The sequence below is a fragment of the Salvia hispanica genome, chromosome 3, assembly GCF_023119035.1.
Source record: "Salvia hispanica cultivar TCC Black 2014 chromosome 3, UniMelb_Shisp_WGS_1.0, whole genome shotgun sequence".
Classification (NCBI taxonomy): domain Eukaryota; kingdom Viridiplantae; phylum Streptophyta; class Magnoliopsida; order Lamiales; family Lamiaceae; genus Salvia; species Salvia hispanica.
In genome coordinates, this window is record NC_062967.1 from 18562207 (window position 1) to 18584656 (window position 22450).

Here is a 22450-nt window from a genome sequence, read left to right on the forward strand (position 1 = left end):
CACTGTTTCGAGACGAAAATGTCCTTTTGAGGCTTTGGGCAATTTGGACATTTTAAAATAATTACTGTTCACAGAGTCAACACATCATTTATTAGAGTGCAGGTTTTGTCATAATTGTTTCTCTCTCTCTTCACACCTTCTATTAAATATGACCATAGTCTCTCTCCCCTATCACTTCCGTTCTTCTTCTTCTCCCTCTTGTGTGAACCATTTCCTCCGTAAAATCTCGACGCGATTCTTCTTCGGGTATGAGTACGAAAATTGTATGTGCCGACAAAGAACGACTTAAAATTGTTGCCGACGCAAGAAAGCCATCAATTGGAATGTTGTATTTCGTATGCAAGAAAAAGGGCAAGGTTGGAGGCTGCAATTATTTTCGGTGGTGTCATCCTAAGTCTGTGGATTTTGAAGGCTGCAATTACTTGGTTGGGAACAGTGGGTATGGAGATGAAGTTGGAGGAGAAGACGAAGTTGATTCTGAAGTATATCCAAAGCGGTGTGAAGGTGGAAGTAAAGTGAGTGATTGTATTCTTGTGTTATTTGTTGGGTTTTCGTTGGTGGTTTCGTTTGTAGCCATTACGGTGAGTTTGATGAAGTAAGATTGAACAAGTAGATTGCTTGTGCAGTGTGCGGGGGAAAACTTTGGTGAAGAAACATTTTGCGAAGAAGAATTGTAATTTGAAGTGCGTGATCTTGGGGATAAATTTAAAGTGTTTAAATCGATGTAATTTGATTTTGTTTGATTTATTTGTTCTACGTTTCAAGTTTTAGTTTTTGTGATTTGAATAGTTTAATTTCGTGATGAAATTAACCATGGCATGGTTGAAATGAGTATTATTCGATGGGTATGAAATGGGTTTTCAATTCAATATATGAGGGTACCTTGCGAAGAAAAATTGTAATTTGAAGTGCGTGATCTTGGGGAAAAATTTGAAGTGTTTAAATCGATGTAATTTGAGTTTGTTTGATTTATATATTGTTAAGTATTAATTTTTTGAAGTTTCAAGTTTTAGTTTTTGTGATTTGAATATTTGGCGATGTAATTAACCATGGTGAAATTGGGTATTCTTCGATGGGTATGAATGGGTATTCAATTCAATATACGAGGGTACCTAGTAAGGAGTAACTCGTTGGAAATCTTATTGAAATGAAAGTTGTTGAAATAATATCATGTTATATACTAACGGCTAAACGAACACCAAAAAATATCAAAATTGACTATCCCAAAATAATAATATCAACACTGCCCATCAGATGCAGTATAAAAACTAATATCAGATGTAGTACAATAGTGTACAAAAAACTAATATCATATGTTGTACAAAAACTAATATCAGATGTAGTACAATAGTGTACCCAAAACTAATATCAGATGCAGTACAAAAACTAATATCAGATGTAGTCCAACGGTGTACTAACCGCACAGAAATAACAGATACTTCCAAAACTAATATCATATCGGGTTTTAAAGACATATCATATTTAGTCCCTGAATATTGGGCATTTCAAAAGTTTTCATGCATATTGGTTTTGATATTATGTAATGTTAGTTTTGAGGAGGAGATTGATGTGGTTAACAAATTGTTGACTTTGCAGCCTACAAAAGCAGTTGAACAAGCTTCTGAAGTTCAAACTTCATCTGGTGTAGATGTGTCTCATGTTGATGAGGTACTGTCATTGATATTGAGATTTAATTTTAGGACTGAATTAGGGGTGAGCAAAAAAACCAAAAATCGAATATCCGAACCAAATCAAACCGAAAATTTAAAATTCGGTTTGGTTTTTTTGGTTTTTCGGTTCGGTTCAGTTTTGAAATTTTAAAAATTTCAGTTTTTCGATTCGATTCGGTTCGGAGGAAAAAAAAATCGAAAAACCGAAAAACCGAATTTCATTTTAATATATATATATATATATATATTATATTATACTATATATACTTAAAATCTCAAACCCTAATTTCTTTCCTTTCTTTCCGCCTCCTCTCCAGAATCAGATCTGATTCTCCACCCTAATTTCTCTCCATCTCTTCTCTTCTCCATCTTGTCTCCCATCTCTTCTCAACCCCGTCACCTCGCCTCCATCTCTTCTCCACTCCACCCCGTCGCCTCCATCCTCCAGCCGTGCTCTCGCCTCAGGTCTCCACGTCGGCGCCCCTCTACCTACGTCTTCAACTTCACGCTGTCACCGGTAACATCCGCCATCCGGCCATCCACTTAGGCGACGCGACTCGAGATTTACTGTTTTTGTGTACTCATTTTGTTGAAATAGTGGAGATTTATTGTTGACGAGTTTATTGTTTACCCATTTCAATTAGATTAGTTAATAATGAAATTTAAATTTTTTGTATTTCAGATTTTGATTGTTCTTAGTGGATGATAATCAGTTATTCTAATTTTTTTGGTTTTAGCTTTTTTAGGTTTTTAAAAATCTTATAGAATTTCGTTTTTTCGGTTTTGTTCGGTTTTTGTAGTTCGGTTTTCGGTTTTTCGGATTTCGGTTTTTTGATTTTTCGGTTTTTCGATTTTTCGGTTCGGTTCGGTTTAAGTTTTCAATAAAATTCGGTTTTTCGGTTCGATTCGGTTTTGGCAAAAAACCGAACCGAAACCCGAATGCTCACCCCTAGATTGAATTAATTTTGTGGTTGTATGCGTGTTGTAGGTTGATACAGTGGTTTGAGTGGGAGTCTTACAAGAGGAAGTTTGATATGAGGTTCAATCTGTTCATAGTGCATCTGATGAAGCCCAATGTCATGTTGGTGAGGTAATGTTACTGCCTCCTCTGTCGTTAGAATTGACAACATTATGGTATGATGTTATGGTTGTAACTAATGCAGATTGTTGTTGATATTAGTTTTCATGCATAGCATATTGATTTTGATATTATGTTGTGTTGGTATGCATGTTGAAGGTTGACAAAGCGTTTGGAGTGGGAGGACTACGAGGTGAGGGTGGAGATGAGGTTGTAGCTTAGATTGATGTTGATGAAGCTCAACTAATGCATAATGAACAAACTGTTGAAGTTCAAACTGTATTTGCTTTTGATATGTCTCAAGTTAATGAGATACTTTCCTTGAAATTAAATTACTTGGATTGGAGGACTAGCATTTTAGTTGTAGTTTTCATGCATAGCATACAAATTTTGATATTATTTGTGTTGGTATGCATGTTGAAGGTTTAGCAAGGATTTGGAGGGGGAGGACTACAAGATCAAGTCGGACCATCGGTTGGAGATGAGGTATAAAATGCATCTGAGGATGCCCAACCTAATGTTGATGAGGTATTGTTACTGTCCGTGATTGATTTTGTATTATTTTTTATATTAGTTTTCATGCATAGCATACAGATTTTGATATTATTTGTGTTGGTATTGCATGTTGAAGGTTGAGAAAGGATTTGGAGGGGGAGGACTACAAGATGATCAAGTTGGACCATCGGTTGGAGATGAGGTTCAAAATGCATCTGAGGATGCCCAACCTAATGTTGATGAGGTATCGTTATGTCCGTGATTGATTTTGTATTATTTTTTATATTAGCTTTCATGCATAGCTTATTGATTTTGATATTATATTGTTTTGGTTTTGAGGATGAGATTGATGTGGTTAACAAATGCGTTTTGGTTGACTTTGTAGCTAGGGGTGAGCAAAAATATCGAAAACCGAATATCCGAACCGAACCAAACCGAAATTTTGTAATTCGATTCAGTTTTTTCGATTTTTCGGTACGGTTCAATTTAAAAAAAAATTCGGTTTTTCGGTTCGATTTAGTTCGGACGAAAAAAACCCGAAAAATTAAATTATATTTTAAATATAATATTATATATATTTATTCTATTAATTTAATATATTATATAATATATATTCTTTAAATATATTTTGTATAATATGTATTATATATATTCTATTAATTTTATATTATATATATATACATTTATATTCTATTAATATATATATATATAGAGAGAGAGAGAGTTGTGATCAATGTTGAACCCTTCTTAAAGACCGAACTAGAGACCAAATTTGAGCCACTCATTTTTCTTTATCTTATGGTTATGATTAATTTAGAATTAATTTAATATTTTATTAAATAAAAATGTTTTTAATTTATTTATTTTTAAATTTTTTTAAATTTTTAAATTTTTTTTAAAATTAATAGTAGTATTATATTTCTCTAAATTATGTATTTTTAAAATTTATTATTTTGGTATCAATGTATCATGTTGAAACTCATAATAAAATTAGCATATTTAACACAACATTTAACCTAATGCATTTTTGGCTTACAAGAAAATAAGAAAAAAGAAAAAGTCAATACGTAAATTTCATTTTCTTAATCCGTTTGGATAAGAATATTCAAATAAATTTCATTTTAATAATTTAATTGAATCTAAAAAAATCAAATTAAATAAATTACATATTTCTAGATTATATGAGTTAAAAATCAAATAAAAAATTACATATATCAAGACAGGGGAGTGATAAAATTCAAACTCATATATTGCACAAACTCCAAACTTTTCAACATAGTATCAACACAATGTCAACATATTCTATTGCTATTATTTTATCCTCTGTTAATATTTTCTAAGTCTAGATCAAAGTTTGGAATTTGTACAATATTTAGAGTTCACATTTCATCATACTTCTATCGAGATAAGTATGAGTTAAAAAATCAAATTACAAAAATTACATATATCGAGAAAATGATAGTTAAATAATTAATTATATAGATTTTAAAAAAAATTACTAAAATAGTAGTAATAAATAAGTTTTTGACTAGATAATTTTTTTTTTAGAATTTTTTTTTATTATTCGATAAAAACTTGCAAGAGTAAATAATGAACTATATTCACTACATAATGAACTAAATGAATGTATGTTATGAAGTAATTTTTCGCATTCATTATATACTGAATTTACTTCAACTGAAAGATAATTATATCATAACACATTATGAAGTAAGAAACTAATAAAATGAAGTAATAAACTAATAAAATGAAGTAGTAAAATAATGAAATGAAGTAATAAACTAACGGAATGAAGTAATAGCATGACTAAATAAAGTAATAAACTAACGGAATGAAGTACTAAACTAGTAGAATGAAGTAATAACATGACTGAATGAAGTGATAAACTAACGGAATGAAGTAATAACCCTAAACACAACTGAAAGATAATTATGTCATAACACATTATGAAGTAATAAACTAATGGAATGAAGTAATAACATGACTGAATGAAGTAATAAACTAATGGAATGAAATAATAAACTACGAGAATGAAGTAATAACATGAATAAATGAAGTAATAAACTAACAAAATGAAATAATAGCACGACTGAATGAAGTAATAAGCTCATAACAATAACATGACTGAGTGGAGTAATAAACTAACGGAATGAAGTAATAACATGACTGAATGAAGTAATAAACTAACGGAATGAAGTAATAACCCTAAACCCAACTGAAAGATAATTATGTCATAACACATTATGAAATAATAAACTAATGGAATGAAGTAATAGCATTACTGGATGAAGTAATAAACTAATAGAATGAAGTAATAAACTAACGGAATGAAATAATATCACGACTAAATGAAGTAATAAGTTCATAACATACATTCATTTAGTTCATTATGTAGTGAATATACTTCATTATTTACTCCAGCAAGTTTTTATCGAATAAAAATAAATAAATAAAAAATTAAATTTTTTTAAAAAAAAATGAAAAAAATTTAAAAACAATTAAATACTCTAAAAGATAAAAAGAACGTTTTTATTTAATAAAATATTAAATTAATTGAGTGGCCCTAATTAAGTTAATCATAACCATAAGATTAAGTTAATTATGACCTTCCGTGTTTTGAGTTAATTATTGACAATTAGATCATCTAATCCTAGGGCCAAGATTTGGGCTGCATTTCTGGATTTAAATGCATTCTTATTTTGATCATCTCCCTATATATATATATATAGGAGTGATTAATGTTTAACTAATTTTAAGTGTATAACTAGAGAACAAATCTCAGCCACACATCTTAATACTCCAAATTAATCTTATGGCTTGACTATTTTTGTAACATCTCGGAATTTAGAACCCTAATTTTAGAGCCCTAGAATTAATTGTTGATGACGTGGAATCGAGAATGCATTTATTTCATGAGATGATATGGTCGAATTGAGTCTAGGGTTTGCGTTGAAAGCTTGAAAAGTCAAACCTATGGATATAATGATGTGGCATGTGATATATTAAATTATGAGATTATGTGGCAAATTATTTGTTTAAGGGTGAGTGAGAATATTAGAGAAAATTTCCATAAATACTTGTCACCCTAATTCTTGTAATTTTCGAACCCTAGACCCCCTTTGAAGAGAAATTCTATTTCTCCCGGATTTAATTTAATCATTGGGATATTTATCCAAAATTAAATCCAAGACCCAATTATTTCCTTATTTTAAAGCGGGGAAAAATCGACACCCCTTGTGCCTTGTGATTTTTGAAAATCTCCAAAATAAGGGAGAGAGTATTATTTTTATTTTAATTGATCCCTTATTTGTTTCCTTCCATACCTAGAATTTAAATATTCTACCAAATCTTTCCATACTTCAAGAGATCTTGCCTTCACTTATTCTAGACAATATTTAAAATCCATGCCTTATTTAAGAAGGCAAATAGAAGCCTCTTTTTACTCCAAGTGGGAGAATTCTTAATTTTATTTTGTTCCGTGATATTTTATTCTACTCCGTAAATTATACCAAAACGAAACCATGGCTAATTAGAGGACCTAATTTTCGAAAATTGCCATGCTTGATACCTAGTCTATTTTTGTTAATTCTTCTTCCCTACTTCACAATATTATTTTATTGTGTAGAATAAAATCTTACCAAATATTCTATTCTAATTACCTAAAGATCTTGTTGAGCTCTATAAATAAGAACCAAAACCCCAACCCTAGCTCCCATAAATTTCGAAACCCTCCCCCATACACTCTCTCAAATTTTCTTTTTCTACTCCCCAATATTTTGCTATCTTTTGAAGAAGAATTGAAGTTTAATCCAAGAACTTTGAAGAATCAAGGCTAATACTTGTTTTCTACCGATCGTTTTTCACTAAAAGGTATTTTGTTTAAGAGTTATGCTTGTTCTTCTTCTACTTCTTCTTTTTCTTCTTCTAACCGATTAATCGGTCTTCTTGAACCCTCATGCATCTTGGTTGAGTGAAATAGGGATAAAAAGGGATGTGGGAACATGTATGTGTGTGCGTGTATGTGTGTGTGGCGCGTGTGTGTGTATGCGACGTGTGTGTGTGTAGTGTTGGTATGGTGTGTGTTTGATGGTTAAATAATCTTGTGTGATAAACATGATCTTGATTAATTAGTGATGATAAGATAAATCGTTGGAAAAAGGGAAAGGTAATAAGACATGCATGAGTACGAGTAATATTGAACCTAATTTGTGATATGTGCCTATGTGATTAAAAGGTGAAACTTTGGTTGCGAAGCCGGATAACGGAAAAGCGAAACTACTTGAAAACTAAGCAGTCGAGGTGGGCTTTACTCTTAAAACTCTCTTTTATTTTTGTCAAAAATATTGATTGGTGTTATAAGGGTGGTTTAACTGTTATGCCATGCCTATGTCTGTTTTATTGTGATATTGTGCGCCTGATGCCTAGTTTGTGAGTTCGCTCCATTGGGCTAGGGCTATGGATATGTTTATACGAATTCGGGTCTGAGTATGGGCCGCAAGCCCTACCAGGCTGTGTACACGAGGGGATCGGGAGCCGTTCTTGCTAGTCGGCCGGTCTCGTGGGCGAAAAGTGTGGCCACATTTTCGTCGCACCATGGAATGATTGTGATTGTTATTTTGATGAGGAAAATGGGGAGTTATTTTGACTGGCCAGTCTATGGAAAATATATTTTGTGATACTCGTGATATATCTCTTATAACTGCTTAAAACTCGAGTTCACTTTGTAAGGGTGGCATAACCTATAAAATGTTTTGGCAACGAGCTCACTGAGTATTTCAAAATACTCAGCCCTGCATGTGTTTTCCTTATGTGCAGGTTGAATGATGACGAGCGGTGGCGGGTGTTGAGCAGTTTAATTAATTAATATGGACATGTTGGACTTCAAGCGTAGTTGTGTCTTCATACATAGCTATACTTTCTCTTGGTCACTTTCCGCTAAATTTTGATACACTTTAGAATTTCTTTTGGAATATTTGCATCTTGCCTTCGGTTTGAGGCCTTAGCCTTTCTCTTGTGACTTTGCCTTGGATATTATGTCGTACTCTTAAGATATTTTGATCGTCATTTATGATATCTTTCTTTCCTTTAAATTTCTAGGTTTAGTGGTTTCATTAAATACTCTGATATTTCTTCCAATTCTTTTGGTCAGTACTCTTTAAATGAAACCCTAGCCTATGTTTACTTCTTTAGAGTCGGTTTTGGGTAGCAGCCGCCGCATTTATTGTACCCTAGGAGGGCGGGCTGTTACAATTTTTACATATTTTAATTAAAAAGTAATTAACAAGGGCATATTTGGAAACCATATTCTATGAGAGATTCACGCTAAATCCAGTTCTTGCTACAACAAAATCATCCAGATTTTTGGCGACGCCGTCCTCCGCTCCGCCACCGATAAACATCCATGCTCGCGCCTCACCTTCTTGTTCTCATCTTCCATCTCCTACAACTTCATCTCCATCTACGCCATCACTAGCGTCTTGCGCAACAACAAGAGAATCATCTTCTTCCTTGACGGAGTCCATCGCTTCAATATGATGCAACAAAACTTATGCAGATATGCTACAATCTCCATCGCTCACGCTCATGTTCAACAATCACATCTCGCAAAATATTCATCTCAAGAGCTAATTTCCTCATCTTAATTGTTGATTTCACGAACTGCTATATCAATTTTCTCGCAAGAGCTGATTTCTCCATTGTCAATTGTTAATTTCACGATCTGCTATATCAATTTTCATCGCAAACCTGATTTCTCCATCGCTAATAGTCGATTTTCATGATATGCTAATTCAGGATTCCATGACAAGAGTTGATTTTTCTATCTCATGAATTTGTGAGACGATCAAAGATGGTGCAATGTAAGACAAAATTGGTTCACTTTACCTTCATTACAGTTCGCTCGTATAAACGCATATGAAGCATATGTTGGTGTTAGTATTTAATGAAAAATGTTTTGAGTGCTTAAACATGTAATCACAATATACTATACTATAAAGACAATACACTTCACTCTAAAGGCAGTATACTTCACTATAAAACCCATACAAAATTGTACACACAATATACGTCACTATAAAGTGAAAACAGTTCACTATAAATACGGTATACTACTTCACTATAAACATGCATCACAAACACTTCACTCTAACCATGGAATGCCCCACTCTAAGCACATTTTACTTCACTAAAATGTTAAAATAGTGCACTATAAGCATGGATCACAAACACTTCACTCTAGCCATTGAATACTTCATTGTAGTCATTTCAGCGAAGTATATTGAGCATATAGTGATATATATTGTGCATATAGTGAAGTATGTTCAGCATGCCTTATAGTGTACTGATTTTCCACTTTAGTGAAGTATATTGAGCATATAGTGATGTATATTGTGCATATAGTGAAGTATATTCTGCATGTGTTTTAGTGTATTGTTTTTTTCATTTTAGTGAAGTATACTGAGCATATAGTGATGTATATTGTGCATATAGTAAAATATGTTCCGCATGCCTTATAGTGTATTGTTTTTCCATTTTAGTGAAGTATTTTCTGCATTCCTTATACTATAAACAAAATATTAATGTAAAATATGAACAGACTATTTAATGTAAATGAACTGAATACATTTTACAGTGAACAAAATAGATATATATATATATATATATATATATTATGAATTATATCACTTTGTACAATTGTTCATGAAATTTGTTGAAGTTCTCAATCATTTTTTCCACATCTATGTCCATATGTCTCTACAATCTTCAATCATAGATGCCAAAGTTTCATTCATGATCTGCTTCCGCTGTTCTATGTCTTTCTCTCCGTCTTTCATTAATTATACCTGCAATTTTCGAAAATGTTAATAACAACATTCATTATAAAGGAAAAACAATTCATTGCAATATATACATCACTATTAGCATAAAACACTTCACTATAAACACAGTATACTTGACTCAAATGCCAAAATGGTAAACTCAATATACTTCACTCTAACACAAGAATACTTCATTCTAAGCATGTTTTAATTCATTGAAAAAAAAAAACAAAGCACTTTAAGCATGGATGACAAACTGATATGAGCCTCGCTGGCTCGCCAAGACCTCGCGACACCTCTCCGAACGAATCTGCCTCTCGTCGACTGTATGGCTTGCAATATTGGTCGCAAAAGGGCTGCGATACGGCACCCCGCAAGTTGTAACATCTGTAACACGAACATGCTTCGGAATATGGATGAAAATTGCAAGAAGTCGTTGTAGACATGACATTCCTACAACTTCACAATATGGATGGATATGAGTTTGACGTGAAATATGGAGGTGGATATGGAATGAATGATGCCACGATTGAGGGCGGAAACTCAATCGATAAATCGATAGACTATTCGAAAACGAACACTTTGCTACAAGAATTCGAATAGGAAAAATCAAGTGTAAAAAAACTCAAGAAACACACTCAATTTTATTTATAAAAAAAACTCATCCTCATTTCTTGAGTAAACTACACGCCTTTTATAGGCAAAATATGGAGTAATAAAATCTAACAAATCTCCTAATGAGATAACTACTAATTAAATAAAACTATTAAAATAATCTTAATCCTAATATATCACACTAGACTTTGAACGTAAATCCTAACCTAATATACTAATATATACTATATAATTTAAATATTAAATCTAACTAAATTCTAACAGCTCCTAAACAAAAATCCTAAACTATACTTATGCTAATTCATAACTATTCCATGTAGGTGCATATTCTTAATTATAATACGATAAAAACTTAATTTATCCAACAATATCTCCAGGCAGTTCTCGTTCTTGCCAACTTAAGACTTCAGACCAAGATATGTTTCCTTTTTTTGTGCGTAGCTTCGGGATCGAAACGAGGATCACATCATACTCTCCCTCTTCAAAAGGATTCGACCTCGAATCCTTGAAATCTACATTCCTAGTCTCAAAGCAACTTCCTTCAATAATTTTCAGATTCAATGAATCACCATGTTGACTAGGTATAGCAATTCGTCGTCGAGACTGCTCCAGTCTCTTTCGTGATTTGAGCGGTAGTGGCCTCGATTTTCGACGATACTTGAACTGCCACAATCCTTGAATTACCTTATGATGTCGTTGAACTCTAGAGCTCCATGGATCATTCCTCACAATGACATTTTTGCACAATCTACTAACTGTACAAAAAAAAGGACTTGACATTGTAGAAGTATCAAAGGTAGTACTTCGGATTTTATTGCCCGGAATCAACATGATGGATAGGTTTGTTGGTGCTGGGATCTCAACTAGTGCAAGACTTGGAATTGAGATTGAACCAACTATTTCCTCCGAACCTCTTTCTTCTTTCATGTTTAAATTCACTTCTTCCTTTGCTGGAGCATTTGTTTTCTCCTGTTCGCCATCATGTTGTTGTTTCCCGGCTGATAGCGTTAAAACTGGAGTGATGGTGGTTTCCGGCACTGGCGGAGCTTCTTCTTCGACGGCTTTCTTCGAATCACCACTGTCGGCTATGATCAAGGGCTGCCACTCCTTCTCTACCTTTTCCACAGCAGTAACTTTCTCTTGCTTCAATTCTCGATGTTGTCTCAATAGCTCCGCATAGGCTTTTTCAACAAGTTTCTCGATCTTTGGCTCTAGTCGACGCATTACTTTGTCAAGCAAATCATTATCAGTTTCGCAAGATGGAAACTTTTCCAATCTATTCATTGAGGAGTCCGTAGACACCCTCGACAATGGGGCTGGTGCAGAGGCTGATTGATGGTATCGCGTGGCTCTGAAACCACCTGATATGAGCCTCGCTGGCTCGCCAAGACCTGGCGACACCTCTCCGAACGAATCAGCCTCTCATCGACTATATGGCTTGCGATATTGGTCGCAAAAGGGTTGCGATATGGCACCCCGCAAGTTGTAACATCTGTAACACGAACATGCTTCGGAATATGGATGAAAATTGCAAGAAGTTGTTGTAGACATGGCATTCCTACAACTTCACAATATGGATGGATATGAGTTCGACGTGAAATATGGAGGTGGATATGGAATGAATGATGCCACGATTGAGGGCGGAAACTCAATCGATAAATTGATAGACTATTCGAAAACGAACACTTTGCTACAAGAATTCGAATAGGAAAAATCAAGAGTAAAAAAACTCAAGAAACACACTCAATTTTATTTATAAAAAAACTCGTCCTCCTTTCTTGAGTAAACTACACGCCTTTTATAGGCAAAATATGAAGTAATAAAATCTAACAAATCTCCTAATGAGATAACTACTAATTAAATAAAACTATTAAAATAATCTAAATCCTAATATATCTCACTAGACTTTTAACGTAATTCCTAACCTAATATACTAATATATACTATATAATTTAAATATTAAATCTAACTAAATTCTAACAGCTCCTAAACGAAAATCCTAAACTATACTTACACTAATTCATAACTATTCTATGTAGGTGCATATTCTTAATTATAATACGATAAAAACTCAATTTATCCAACAATATCTCCCGACAGTTCTCGTTTTTGCCAACTTAAGACTTCGGACCAAGATATGTTTCCTTTTTTCGTGCGTAGCTTCGAGATCGAAACGAGGATCACATTACAAACACTTCACTCTAACACTAGAATACTTCACTCTATGCATGTTTTAATTCACTGAAATGGAAAAACAAAGCACTTTAAGCATGGATGACAAACACTTCACTCTAAGCATGAAATACTTCACTCTAAGCAAGTTTTACTTCACTGAAATGAAAAAACAAAGCACTTTAAGCATGAATACAAACACTTCACTCTAACACTGGAATACTAGCACTCTAAGCATGTTTTACTTCACTGAAATGGAAAAACAAATCAATATAAGAATGGATGACAGACACTTCACTCTAACCATGAAATACTTCACTCTAAGCAAGTTTTACTTCACTGAAATGAAAAAACAAAGCACTTTAAGCATGGATACAAACACCTCACTCTAACACTGGAATACTTCACTCTAAGCATGTTTTACTTCACTGAAATGGAAAAACAAATCAATATATGAATGGATGACAGACACTTCACTCTAACCATGAAATACTTCACTCTAAGCAAGTTTTACTTCACTGAAATGAAAAAACAAAGCACTTTAAGCATGGATACAAACACTTCACTCTAACACTGGAATACTTCATTCTAAGTAAGTTTTACTTCACTGAAATGGAAAAGCAAAACACTTTAAGCATGGATGACAAACACTTCACTCTAACCATGAAATACTTCACTCTAAGCAAGTTTTACTTCACTGAAATGGAAAAATAAATCACTTTAAGCATTGATCACAAACACTTCACTCTAACCATGAAATACTTCACTCTAAGCAAGTTTTACTTCACTGAAATGGAAAAACAAAACACTTTAAGCATGGATCACAAATACTTCACTCTAACCAAGAAATACTTCACTCTATGCATGTTTTACTTTACTGAAATGGAAAATCAAAACACTTTAAGCATGTATGACAAACACTTCACTCTAACACTGAAATACTTCACGCTAATCATATTTTACATCACTGAAATGGAAAAAAAAACACTATAAGCATGGATGACAAACACTTCACTCTAATAATGGAATACTTCACGCTAATCATGTTTTACTTCACTGAAATGGAAAAACAAAGCACCATAAGCCTAGATGACAAACACTTCACTCTAACCATGGAATACTTCACACTAAGGTCGTTTTACTTCACTGAAATGAAAAAAAACAGAGCAATATAAGCATTGATCACAAACACTTCACTCTAAGCACGTTTTACTTCACTGAAATGAAAAAATAATGCACTATAAGCATGGATCACAAACACTTCACTTTAAACATGGAATACTTCACTCTAAACAAAATATACTTCACTCTATGGAAAATTTACATCACTCAACTGCAAAAAACAGTATACTAATGCGTGAATAGATCAATCACTTATAAAATGGAAAGTTGAGCACATATGATGGGACGAAGGGTGTGGTTGAGAAAATAAAAAGTAAAAAAAGAGATACTTTTTGCTTAAAAGGAAAATAAATTATTCATTGTGGGACATCACAAAAAGAAAAATGACGTACTTATAGTTGGACGGATGAAGTATTATAGTACAATATGCGTATACCCACTGGCGAATCTAGGGGGGCAGGAGGGGGCGGCCGGAGAGCCTAAGTTTTCTTTTGAATTAAGCCGAAAATAGTATATCTGCCCCTCCGAGGAATGTAGCAAGTATTTTTTTTCAAAAATGTAATATAAAATGTAGTAGTATTATAGTTTAGTTATTAGGTTTTTAACCAAAAGGTCTAGCTTTCAACCCTCAACAAGAACATATTTTCTCAGTTCTTTACTTTTTTATTTTATCAATTAATAATTCTTGTTAATATAAAAACAAAACCTTTAATTACTTGATGAAATCAAAACTTATATTCCCTACGTCTCAACTAAGTTGAGACATAAGTTTTAGGTACGAAGATTAAGAAATTGTATTGAAATGTAGGAGAGAGGAATAAAGTAGGAAAGATAAAGAGAGAGTAAAGTAGATAGTGGAATAAAGTAAGAGTGGTTGGATGTTTTAATTTTTTTTTAAAAAAAAAGGAAATGACCCAACTTAGTTGGGACATTCCAAAAGGGAATACGACTCAACATAGTTGGGACAGAGTGAGTACTAATTTGCAAATATTATTTTTTTATATTTATTTTTAAGTTAAAATATTTAATACTTGTGCTAATATTTTTTGTCATAAAATACTTATAATTCGTGATCTGTATTGCATTTTATTCTCTATGTAACAAAATAAACAGAACTCTACTACTTTACTTGTAGAGTATTTTTGAATGTATATATTTAGCTACTTTACTTATATCACATTTGTATATAATGGGATGTATTCAAGTTCAACATGTAAATATCGTCCAAACATTCAACTGAATCTCGACCACACGATTTTGTCATCTAACGGTTAGATTAATGATGCCACGTGTCATTTAATAATGTAGATTTTCATTCTAATAATGTACACCGACTAATAATGTACTCCCTCCGTTCCATAGTAATGGAGGAAATTATTTTCGGCATAGAGATTAAGAAAAAATTGTATTAGGTGAGTTAAGTAAATGAAGAATAAAGTAGGAAATGAAAAAGATAGAGAGAATAAAGTAGAGAGAGTAAAGTAAGTGAGAAGAAATTTGTTGACTTTTACTAAAAAGGGAAATGACTCCATTACTATGGAACGTACCAAAAATGACAAAATGACTCCATTACTATGGAACGGAGGGAGTAGCATTATAGTCTAATAATATAGCTCGGCTATTTTGATCATAATCATCCAATCCAAGGATCTAAGGGCTGTGATCTATTTGAAGCTTATAACAAAATAAACATAAATCTATATTTACTACTTCTTTACTTATATCACGTTTGTATATTATATTTTCAATGATTTTGAGTGAATATAATATTTAAAATAAATTTATATTTTTGGATGAATAATAAGTAAATATTTCTGTAAGCTAATTCATGTTTATATTTTATTAACGAAGGATGAAGGCAATGCTAATTAAATACAAATATATTATTATTTGTTAAATTAATAAAAATAGTGGTAAATTATACTCCTTCGTCTGCTACTCCCTTCGTCCCGGCTAAGATGACACATTTCTTAGCCGGCACGGGATTTTAGGAGTTATTGGTTAATGTGTTTAATTGGAGAGAGAAAATGTGGATGTAAGTAATAAAGTAGAGAGATAAAGAACGATGGATATTTTAATAGGAGTGAGAAAAAGTGGTTGAGTGTATTAATTGGAGAGAGAAAGTTTCCAAAAAAAGAAATGTGTCATCTTAGTTGGGACAAACTAAAAAGGAAAACGTGTCATCTTAAGCGGGACGGAGGGATCATTTTTTCTTTTTTGTACATCCGCCAATAAATATCTCATTTTACCTACTATATTCAGTAAGTGGACCCTACATTTCACTAACTCATTCTACTCACATTTTATTATAAAATCAATATATAAAAGTAGATATTGTATTCCACGAACTTTGTTTCTAACCACTTTATTTATAAAGTTAAATTATTTTTTAATCTATCAGTCAAATATGTGACATTTAATTACGAACTGATGGAGTATTTAATATTAAAAATACTAAATTTGCCCGTTCCAGATCTGCCGCTGGTATACCATCACAAAAGAAATTTCGTGGTTGACATGGAAAATCTCTGCCGCGTGTAATCTGACGTGGTTGGAGAAACCCCAAATCGGCATCGAAAACTACCATGTGTATTCCTCATAAGCACGTGGCTAATTCAAACCGCCGCGCGTACACTGGCGCCAAGCATCATCACCCTTCAGCCAATCAGGATCCGCCACGCATGCGTAGAGTTCACCTCTACCTCTGTTGGAATTGCTCCTCAACAATGGAAGCAACAAAAGCTTCCCCAGATTCATTCCCCTTATTTGAACAGATTGCTCGCTTGAGATTATTCGCCATTACTAATCTCCAGCCTCTTCTTAAATTCGCCTCGTTTTTACCTCTCTTGCCGCCACCGCCATGGCTCTCCAGCACCCAATTCGCTTTCCAAACGTCGCCGCCGCTGCTTTGTCTTCGACGGAGGAACTCGTGAATGCTTCTGGTAAATTCGTTCAATTGTGGCGGCGGAGGGCGAAAAACAGAGTATTATCATCTGGATTTTGCGATTGGGGTCATCTGCAGTATTATAAGTCTAGCTTTGATTCCGCCGACTCCACGGTGGAGGGGATTTCACGGAGGCGGATGAGTGGGAAGGGGAAGTCGGTGAAGAAGATGAAGAAGAAGCAATTGAAATTGCTCAAGGAATTGAATCTGCTTGATCATATCAACGGAAACATGATCACGGTATGAATTGCTTCACAAATCGTTATATCAATCTGATTACGCAATTCAATTGGAGTACTTTTTCAATTTCACCTCATTCATGTCACTGCTTTTCTTAATCATGTTCTTTAATCACATTGAGGATTATAATCACTTTAATTTCGTCAAGTTCTTTGATAATCAAGTTCTTCAATCATATTAGGTTTATCGAGCTACTAGATATGATTGATAACTAAATTGGTTGCCAATTTTAACAAATATTATGTCTCTGATTGCAGGAAGCAACACAGCTTCTGCTGGAGCAATTGCGGAAGGTGAAGGAAGAACAGAAAGAAGCGAAAAGAAGAATGAAAGAGGAGAAAGCAAAAGTGAAAGCAGTAGCAAATTGTGAAACGTCATCATCTGAATCCAGCGAAAGCGAATGTGGAGAGGCCGATGACATGAGCCGCGCAAAGGAGGAGACGCTTCCGATCATACCAACTGCTCCACACTCGTCGTTCATAACTGATGCTGCTGTTTCTCCATCGAAGAGGATTGAGGTGTGTATGGGAGGAAAGTGCAAGAAATCGGGGGCCGGGGCGCTGCTGGAGGAGTTGAAGAGAGTTGTGGGGAGTGAAGAGGCAGTCTCAGGGTGCAAATGCATGAGGAAATGCAGGGATGGCCCTAATGTCAAGCTTGTGGGGCCCGCGGCGGCGAACTCTCTGTGCATCGGAGTGGGATTGGAGGATGTGAATGTGATCATGGCGAAGTTCATTGATGAACATCATCAGCAGCAGCAACAGCTTGGTTTTTGAAATTGTTACCAAAAATGTGCAGTTTCTTTTTCAGTTTTTGGAATTAGGATAGGATATATGTGTGTGTGTTTTATTTTTTAATTTTATTTTTTAAGAGGAAATATGTGGTTATTTGAATTTTGAAGCATTGCTGTGACATAATTCATTTCACTCATTTAATCATTGTAAATATTAGTAGTACTAGTTAACTATTTATACCGAATTCACTAAAATATAAGTTATCATAATTACTAAAATTCAAAAACGAAAAAGCTAAATTCTTTTAATCAGAAAAGGGATTGGGAAAATTGAAGCTTAAGATTTTTATTTATGTCATTCATTTTAGTTTGTCTTTAATACTGAATGGATTATTAGTTGTAACAACTACTAATCTACTACTCCCTAGTCCCTCCCTCACCACATTTGATTGAGTTCTTTACATGAATTACGAAAATGATATTTATTGAGTTTAGTAAGAGATAAACAAAGAGTAAAGTATGAAAAATTAGATCTATATGCATGGGTTGAGACTGAATGTTTTGACAATCGAGTGAGCAATACCATGGTCTAGGGGCTTGATCACCGCGGTTTCTCTCCTTTTATTATGCTCGAGTACTGCTCCAAAAACTATTTCATTAGTTGTCTTGTCTCAGAACTTTGCTCGTAGTAGGTCTGATATTAAGTGTTCGGTTGTTTCTTCTTGAATATGAGAAAAACTCCTACAATGAACTAGGCAGACACAAACATTGATCATAATAAAATTATTTTTGTGCAAGAAATAATGTTAGTTCAAGAAACTAAAACATTAACAAAATGTGAAAACACGTCAAAAGTTGCATTAATAACATAAAGTTGATCTTTCTCATCGGTAATCGACTGAATAGCCCTTTAGGGGCTTGTAGGTAGTTTCGTAAAAAAAATATTCAAAATGTGAAAAAGTACATCTAACAATATTTGGACCTCTAGTGATATTTTTAAAATTTTAGTATCATATTTTATACCAATCCAAAGTCGTAGACCAACGAACAGTAGTTCACCACCCATTATGGAAAAACTAATACAATAACATAATTTTGAGGGTACTTTACGTTCATTTTGTAAAGAGACACTATTTACATTTTTATTACTCCATCCATCCCGGCCAAGATGACATATTTCTTAGTCGACACGGGATTTTAGGAGTTGTTGGTTAATGTAGTTAATTGAAGAGAAAAAAAAGTGAGTATAAGCATTAAATGGAAAGAGAGAATTGAAAATTTAATAGGAGAGAGAAAAAAGTTGTTGGTTGTATTAATTGAATATAGAAAATTACCAAAAATAGAAATGTGTTTTTAATTGGGACAAACTAAAAAGAAAAGTATATCACCTTAATTGAAATAAAGCTAGGGAGTAAAATTATTGAAGTGAGGAGTGTGGACTACCAATAATGTTTATAGAAGTCTAATAAATAGAGTAATTATTAAGAGAAAGAAAGAAGGCTAAGCTGTTACCTGACAAATTCTTCAGGCAACAGAGATTTGAAGGTCTTCATTTCCGCATTCTTGTTGTTCGTCCTTAATTTTTTGAGCTGAATCCATTACTGCATTACTACAATCTTCCAACATAATTGTCTGAAGTGTGGAGATGTCTCCCATGCACAAAGGAATCTCCCTCAGCCTCTCTGCATACCGAAGATGAAGGTGCTCAAGGCGTGGAAAGTGGGCGTCGTGTGTGATCCACCGCTCTACATCACAATCCTCAATCAACAACAACTTGAGATTCAAGAATTGCTCTTCAAATGTTTTCCACTTAGAGCCAATGAAGGAATTCTTTTTCAGCTTGAGAACTTGAAGAACGGGCAATGAACCTATCTTTGTCTTCATGTCTTCCCAACGAAGATAAGTATTTCTTAACGTCAATTTCTTGAGGGAACGCGGGAAACTGACATGTCGTATTATACTAGTGTTTTGTGAGGAACACCAAAGCTGAAGATCTTCGAGATTGTGGAGGAAACAAACATTATTAAGACGGTATTCATCTTCTCCTCCTTCTGAGGCGTCTTCTTCTGAGGTGTCGTCTTCCTCTGAGGAGTCTTCTCCAGACATTTTCTGTTGTTCTTTTATGGAATTGCTTAAGATATTCACGTTTGTGGAGGTAACAAACATTGCTGAGAGGGTTATCATCATCTTCTTCTTCTTCTTCGGCACCTCCTCCTCCTCCTTCGGAAGAGTCTTCTTCTTCTTCTTCTTCTTCTTCTTCTTCTTCTTCTTCTTAGGTATCTCCTCCTCCTCCTCCTTCAGAGAAGTCTTCTTCTTCTTCGGATGAGTCTTCTGCTTCAGAGGACTCTTCGGAGGAGGAGGTGTGTTCTCTTGAGGTATCTACTTTTGTTTTATAGTATAACTTCAATGTTTTGATATTGGGGATTCTTTTAAGCACTACTTCACCAAACTTGAGATTCTTCACGTGAGAAAGTGTCTGAAGGTTTTCCAGCACCATATCCTCTTCGTAACTGAAAGAAGTATCGGGAAGACAATATGCACCATCAAGTGTCCCTTCTCTTAAATCGGTGCCAACATGCCTAAGTTGAGGCATCTTCCAAATCTCGCAAACATAATCCTTACCTACGTTGTGTAAAAGCAGTCTCCATAAATTCCAGAGAAAATAGATCGAAGAAGGTAATGGATCCTCATCAACAACATACACATCAAGAAACCGCAAGTTCACTAGCCAAGGGAGAATCTCCTCATAATCTTGTTCCACATAACCTACCCTCAATAATCTGAAATTGTACAATAAACTCGTTGGACGTTTCTTTCTAACGGATGGACCAAGGGTAAAAGACCGGAGAAGGGATGCAGATTCCAATGATTGAAGGAGTTGAGTTGGATATTTCTCTTCGCTTAACCTACCTACGATACAGCGTTGAGATTGTATGTCTTGTGGAATGCCGTGCTCTTCCAACACACATAAGAATTTCAATTTTTGAGCTTCTCTTAAACATAAATCCCTCACAAGATCATGCATTTTCAATGAATAGTTGTGTATTCCAACTACAAGGAGATTTCTATCAAGAAGTTCATATATATACTCTTTTGCTACATCTTCCAAACATTTTCCATTAATTGGTTTTACAAATCCCTCAGCAACTGACAATTGGATTAAATCAGAGATCACAATATCTTCATCTTCACCATATCTTCCCATATAAAGAAAACATGGCTTTAAGTGAACCGGTAGATTATTATAACTCATGTGTAATACTTGCAAGCATTTCTGATTATCATCCAAATTCACAATTGAACTTAAATTTTTTTTTCAATATATCCCCAATTTTCTTCTGTTTTTTCAGACATGGACAAGAGTCCCCCTATTACATTAACTGACAGTGGAAGTCCTCTACAACCTTTCACAATCTTCTTTCCAATATTCTCCAACTCATGAGGGCAACTTTCATCCCCAAACACAATTTTGGAAAATAGGTTCCAACTAGCATAATCATCCAAAATTTTCATATCAAGACCAATCGAATAGTTGAATAGATATGCCAAGTTTGATAGTCTTGTAGTCACTAATATTCTACTCCCATCTCTGTTATCCTGGAAGAATCTCCTAACTTGATCCCGAGCCTTAATATTCCACATATCATCCATCACAATAAAATACCTCCTTCCTATCAAATATTGGTGCAACTGTAATTCTAAATCATCTTCACTTATATGTCTCCTGGCATTCACCCTATTCACATCACTGTCTACTAGATCAAGAACTTGTACTTGTTCAATAACTTGTCTGAGAATTTCTTCTGCATTATACACTTGAGAAATAGTAGACCATGCACAAACATCGAAATGTTTCCGGACAAGTGGACTTACATAGATATTTTGAGCAAGAGTGGTCTTGCCTATCCCACCCATTCCAACAATCGGAAGAATTTGGAGATCGGGTTCTCCTCTAGTGATCTTGTCCAACATTTGCAACAAGACATCATCAAAACCAATCATGGGAACATTGTGAGCCGTGGACTACCACCTTCTCTTTAATCTCAGTCCTGACCAAATTCATGTTTTCTATCACCTTTTGCAGACCTGTTGAAAAGAAATTATCACTTCAACATGATTAGAAATTTATGGGGAAATATCTATATATATAAGTTGATGATTACTAGAAAACTAAAATCATGATTTCATATATAAGGATAACTATTACTATTATTTTTGGAAATAAAACAAGACCTTGATAGAATTGAATGGAGCTGATGGTTTCTACATCACATCTTGATCGAAGACGAATTTGATCAACGATATACGACTCGATCACGTCTTCAGCATCATAAGCTGCTTCAGCAATGCGACTCTCCCAAATATCTTCTTCTTCGGTGTAGCCACCGTGGGGAGAATATAGCTTTCAAGAAAATTTTGCAGAGGCGTGGATGAGTCTGAATTTGATCTATAATATTCAACACAGAAACTAAAGCTCCATAGGCAGCCATTTCACTTAATCTAAATTCACAGATATTTAGAGACTAACAAGTTGAGGAAGACTGTGTTTGTAAAGCAAAGAAACAA

At 34.1% G+C, this 22450-nt stretch overlaps 5 protein-coding genes across 5 annotated transcripts; 2 read left to right on the plus strand and 3 right to left on the minus strand.

The window, feature by feature from the left end:
- The first annotated feature begins 2000 nt into the window (after positions 1–2000).
- LOC125209506 lies at positions 2001–8107 on the plus strand. The gene is made up of 6 exons (XM_048109108.1): positions 2001–2187; positions 2659–2760; positions 2908–2958; positions 3172–3276; positions 3380–3487; positions 8059–8107. The coding sequence occupies exons 2-6, from the start codon at positions 2705–2707 to the stop codon at positions 8105–8107; spliced, it is 369 nt and encodes a 122-aa protein (XP_047965065.1). The 5' UTR covers positions 2001–2187; positions 2659–2704.
- An 8621-nt stretch (positions 8108–16728) lies between these two features.
- On the plus strand, positions 16729–18054 carry LOC125216115 (diacylglycerol O-acyltransferase 3-like). The gene is made up of 2 exons (XM_048117741.1): positions 16729–17154; positions 17412–18054. The coding sequence occupies exons 1-2, from the start codon at positions 16831–16833 to the stop codon at positions 17925–17927; spliced, it is 840 nt and encodes a 279-aa protein (XP_047973698.1). The 5' UTR covers positions 16729–16830; the 3' UTR covers positions 17928–18054.
- A 297-nt stretch (positions 18055–18351) lies between these two features.
- On the minus strand, positions 18352–20259 carry LOC125211954 (putative late blight resistance protein homolog R1A-4). Its single transcript, XM_048111926.1, has 2 exons — positions 19397–20259; positions 18352–18635 (listed from the first exon to the last, which is right to left on the minus strand). The coding sequence occupies exon 1, from the start codon at positions 20069–20071 to the stop codon at positions 19409–19411; it is 663 nt and encodes a 220-aa protein (XP_047967883.1). The 5' UTR covers positions 20072–20259; the 3' UTR covers positions 18352–18635; positions 19397–19408.
- Positions 20157–22450, minus strand: LOC125211953 (putative late blight resistance protein homolog R1B-16). Its single transcript, XM_048111925.1, has 2 exons — positions 22118–22450; positions 20157–21970 (listed from the first exon to the last, which is right to left on the minus strand). Exon 2 carries the CDS (start codon positions 21135–21137, stop codon positions 20157–20159), a length of 981 nt encoding a protein of 326 aa, XP_047967882.1. The 5' UTR covers positions 21138–21970; positions 22118–22450.
- LOC125209507 (putative late blight resistance protein homolog R1A-3) lies at positions 21188–21886 on the minus strand. Its single transcript, XM_048109109.1, has one exon. It carries the CDS (start codon positions 21884–21886, stop codon positions 21188–21190), a length of 699 nt encoding a protein of 232 aa, XP_047965066.1.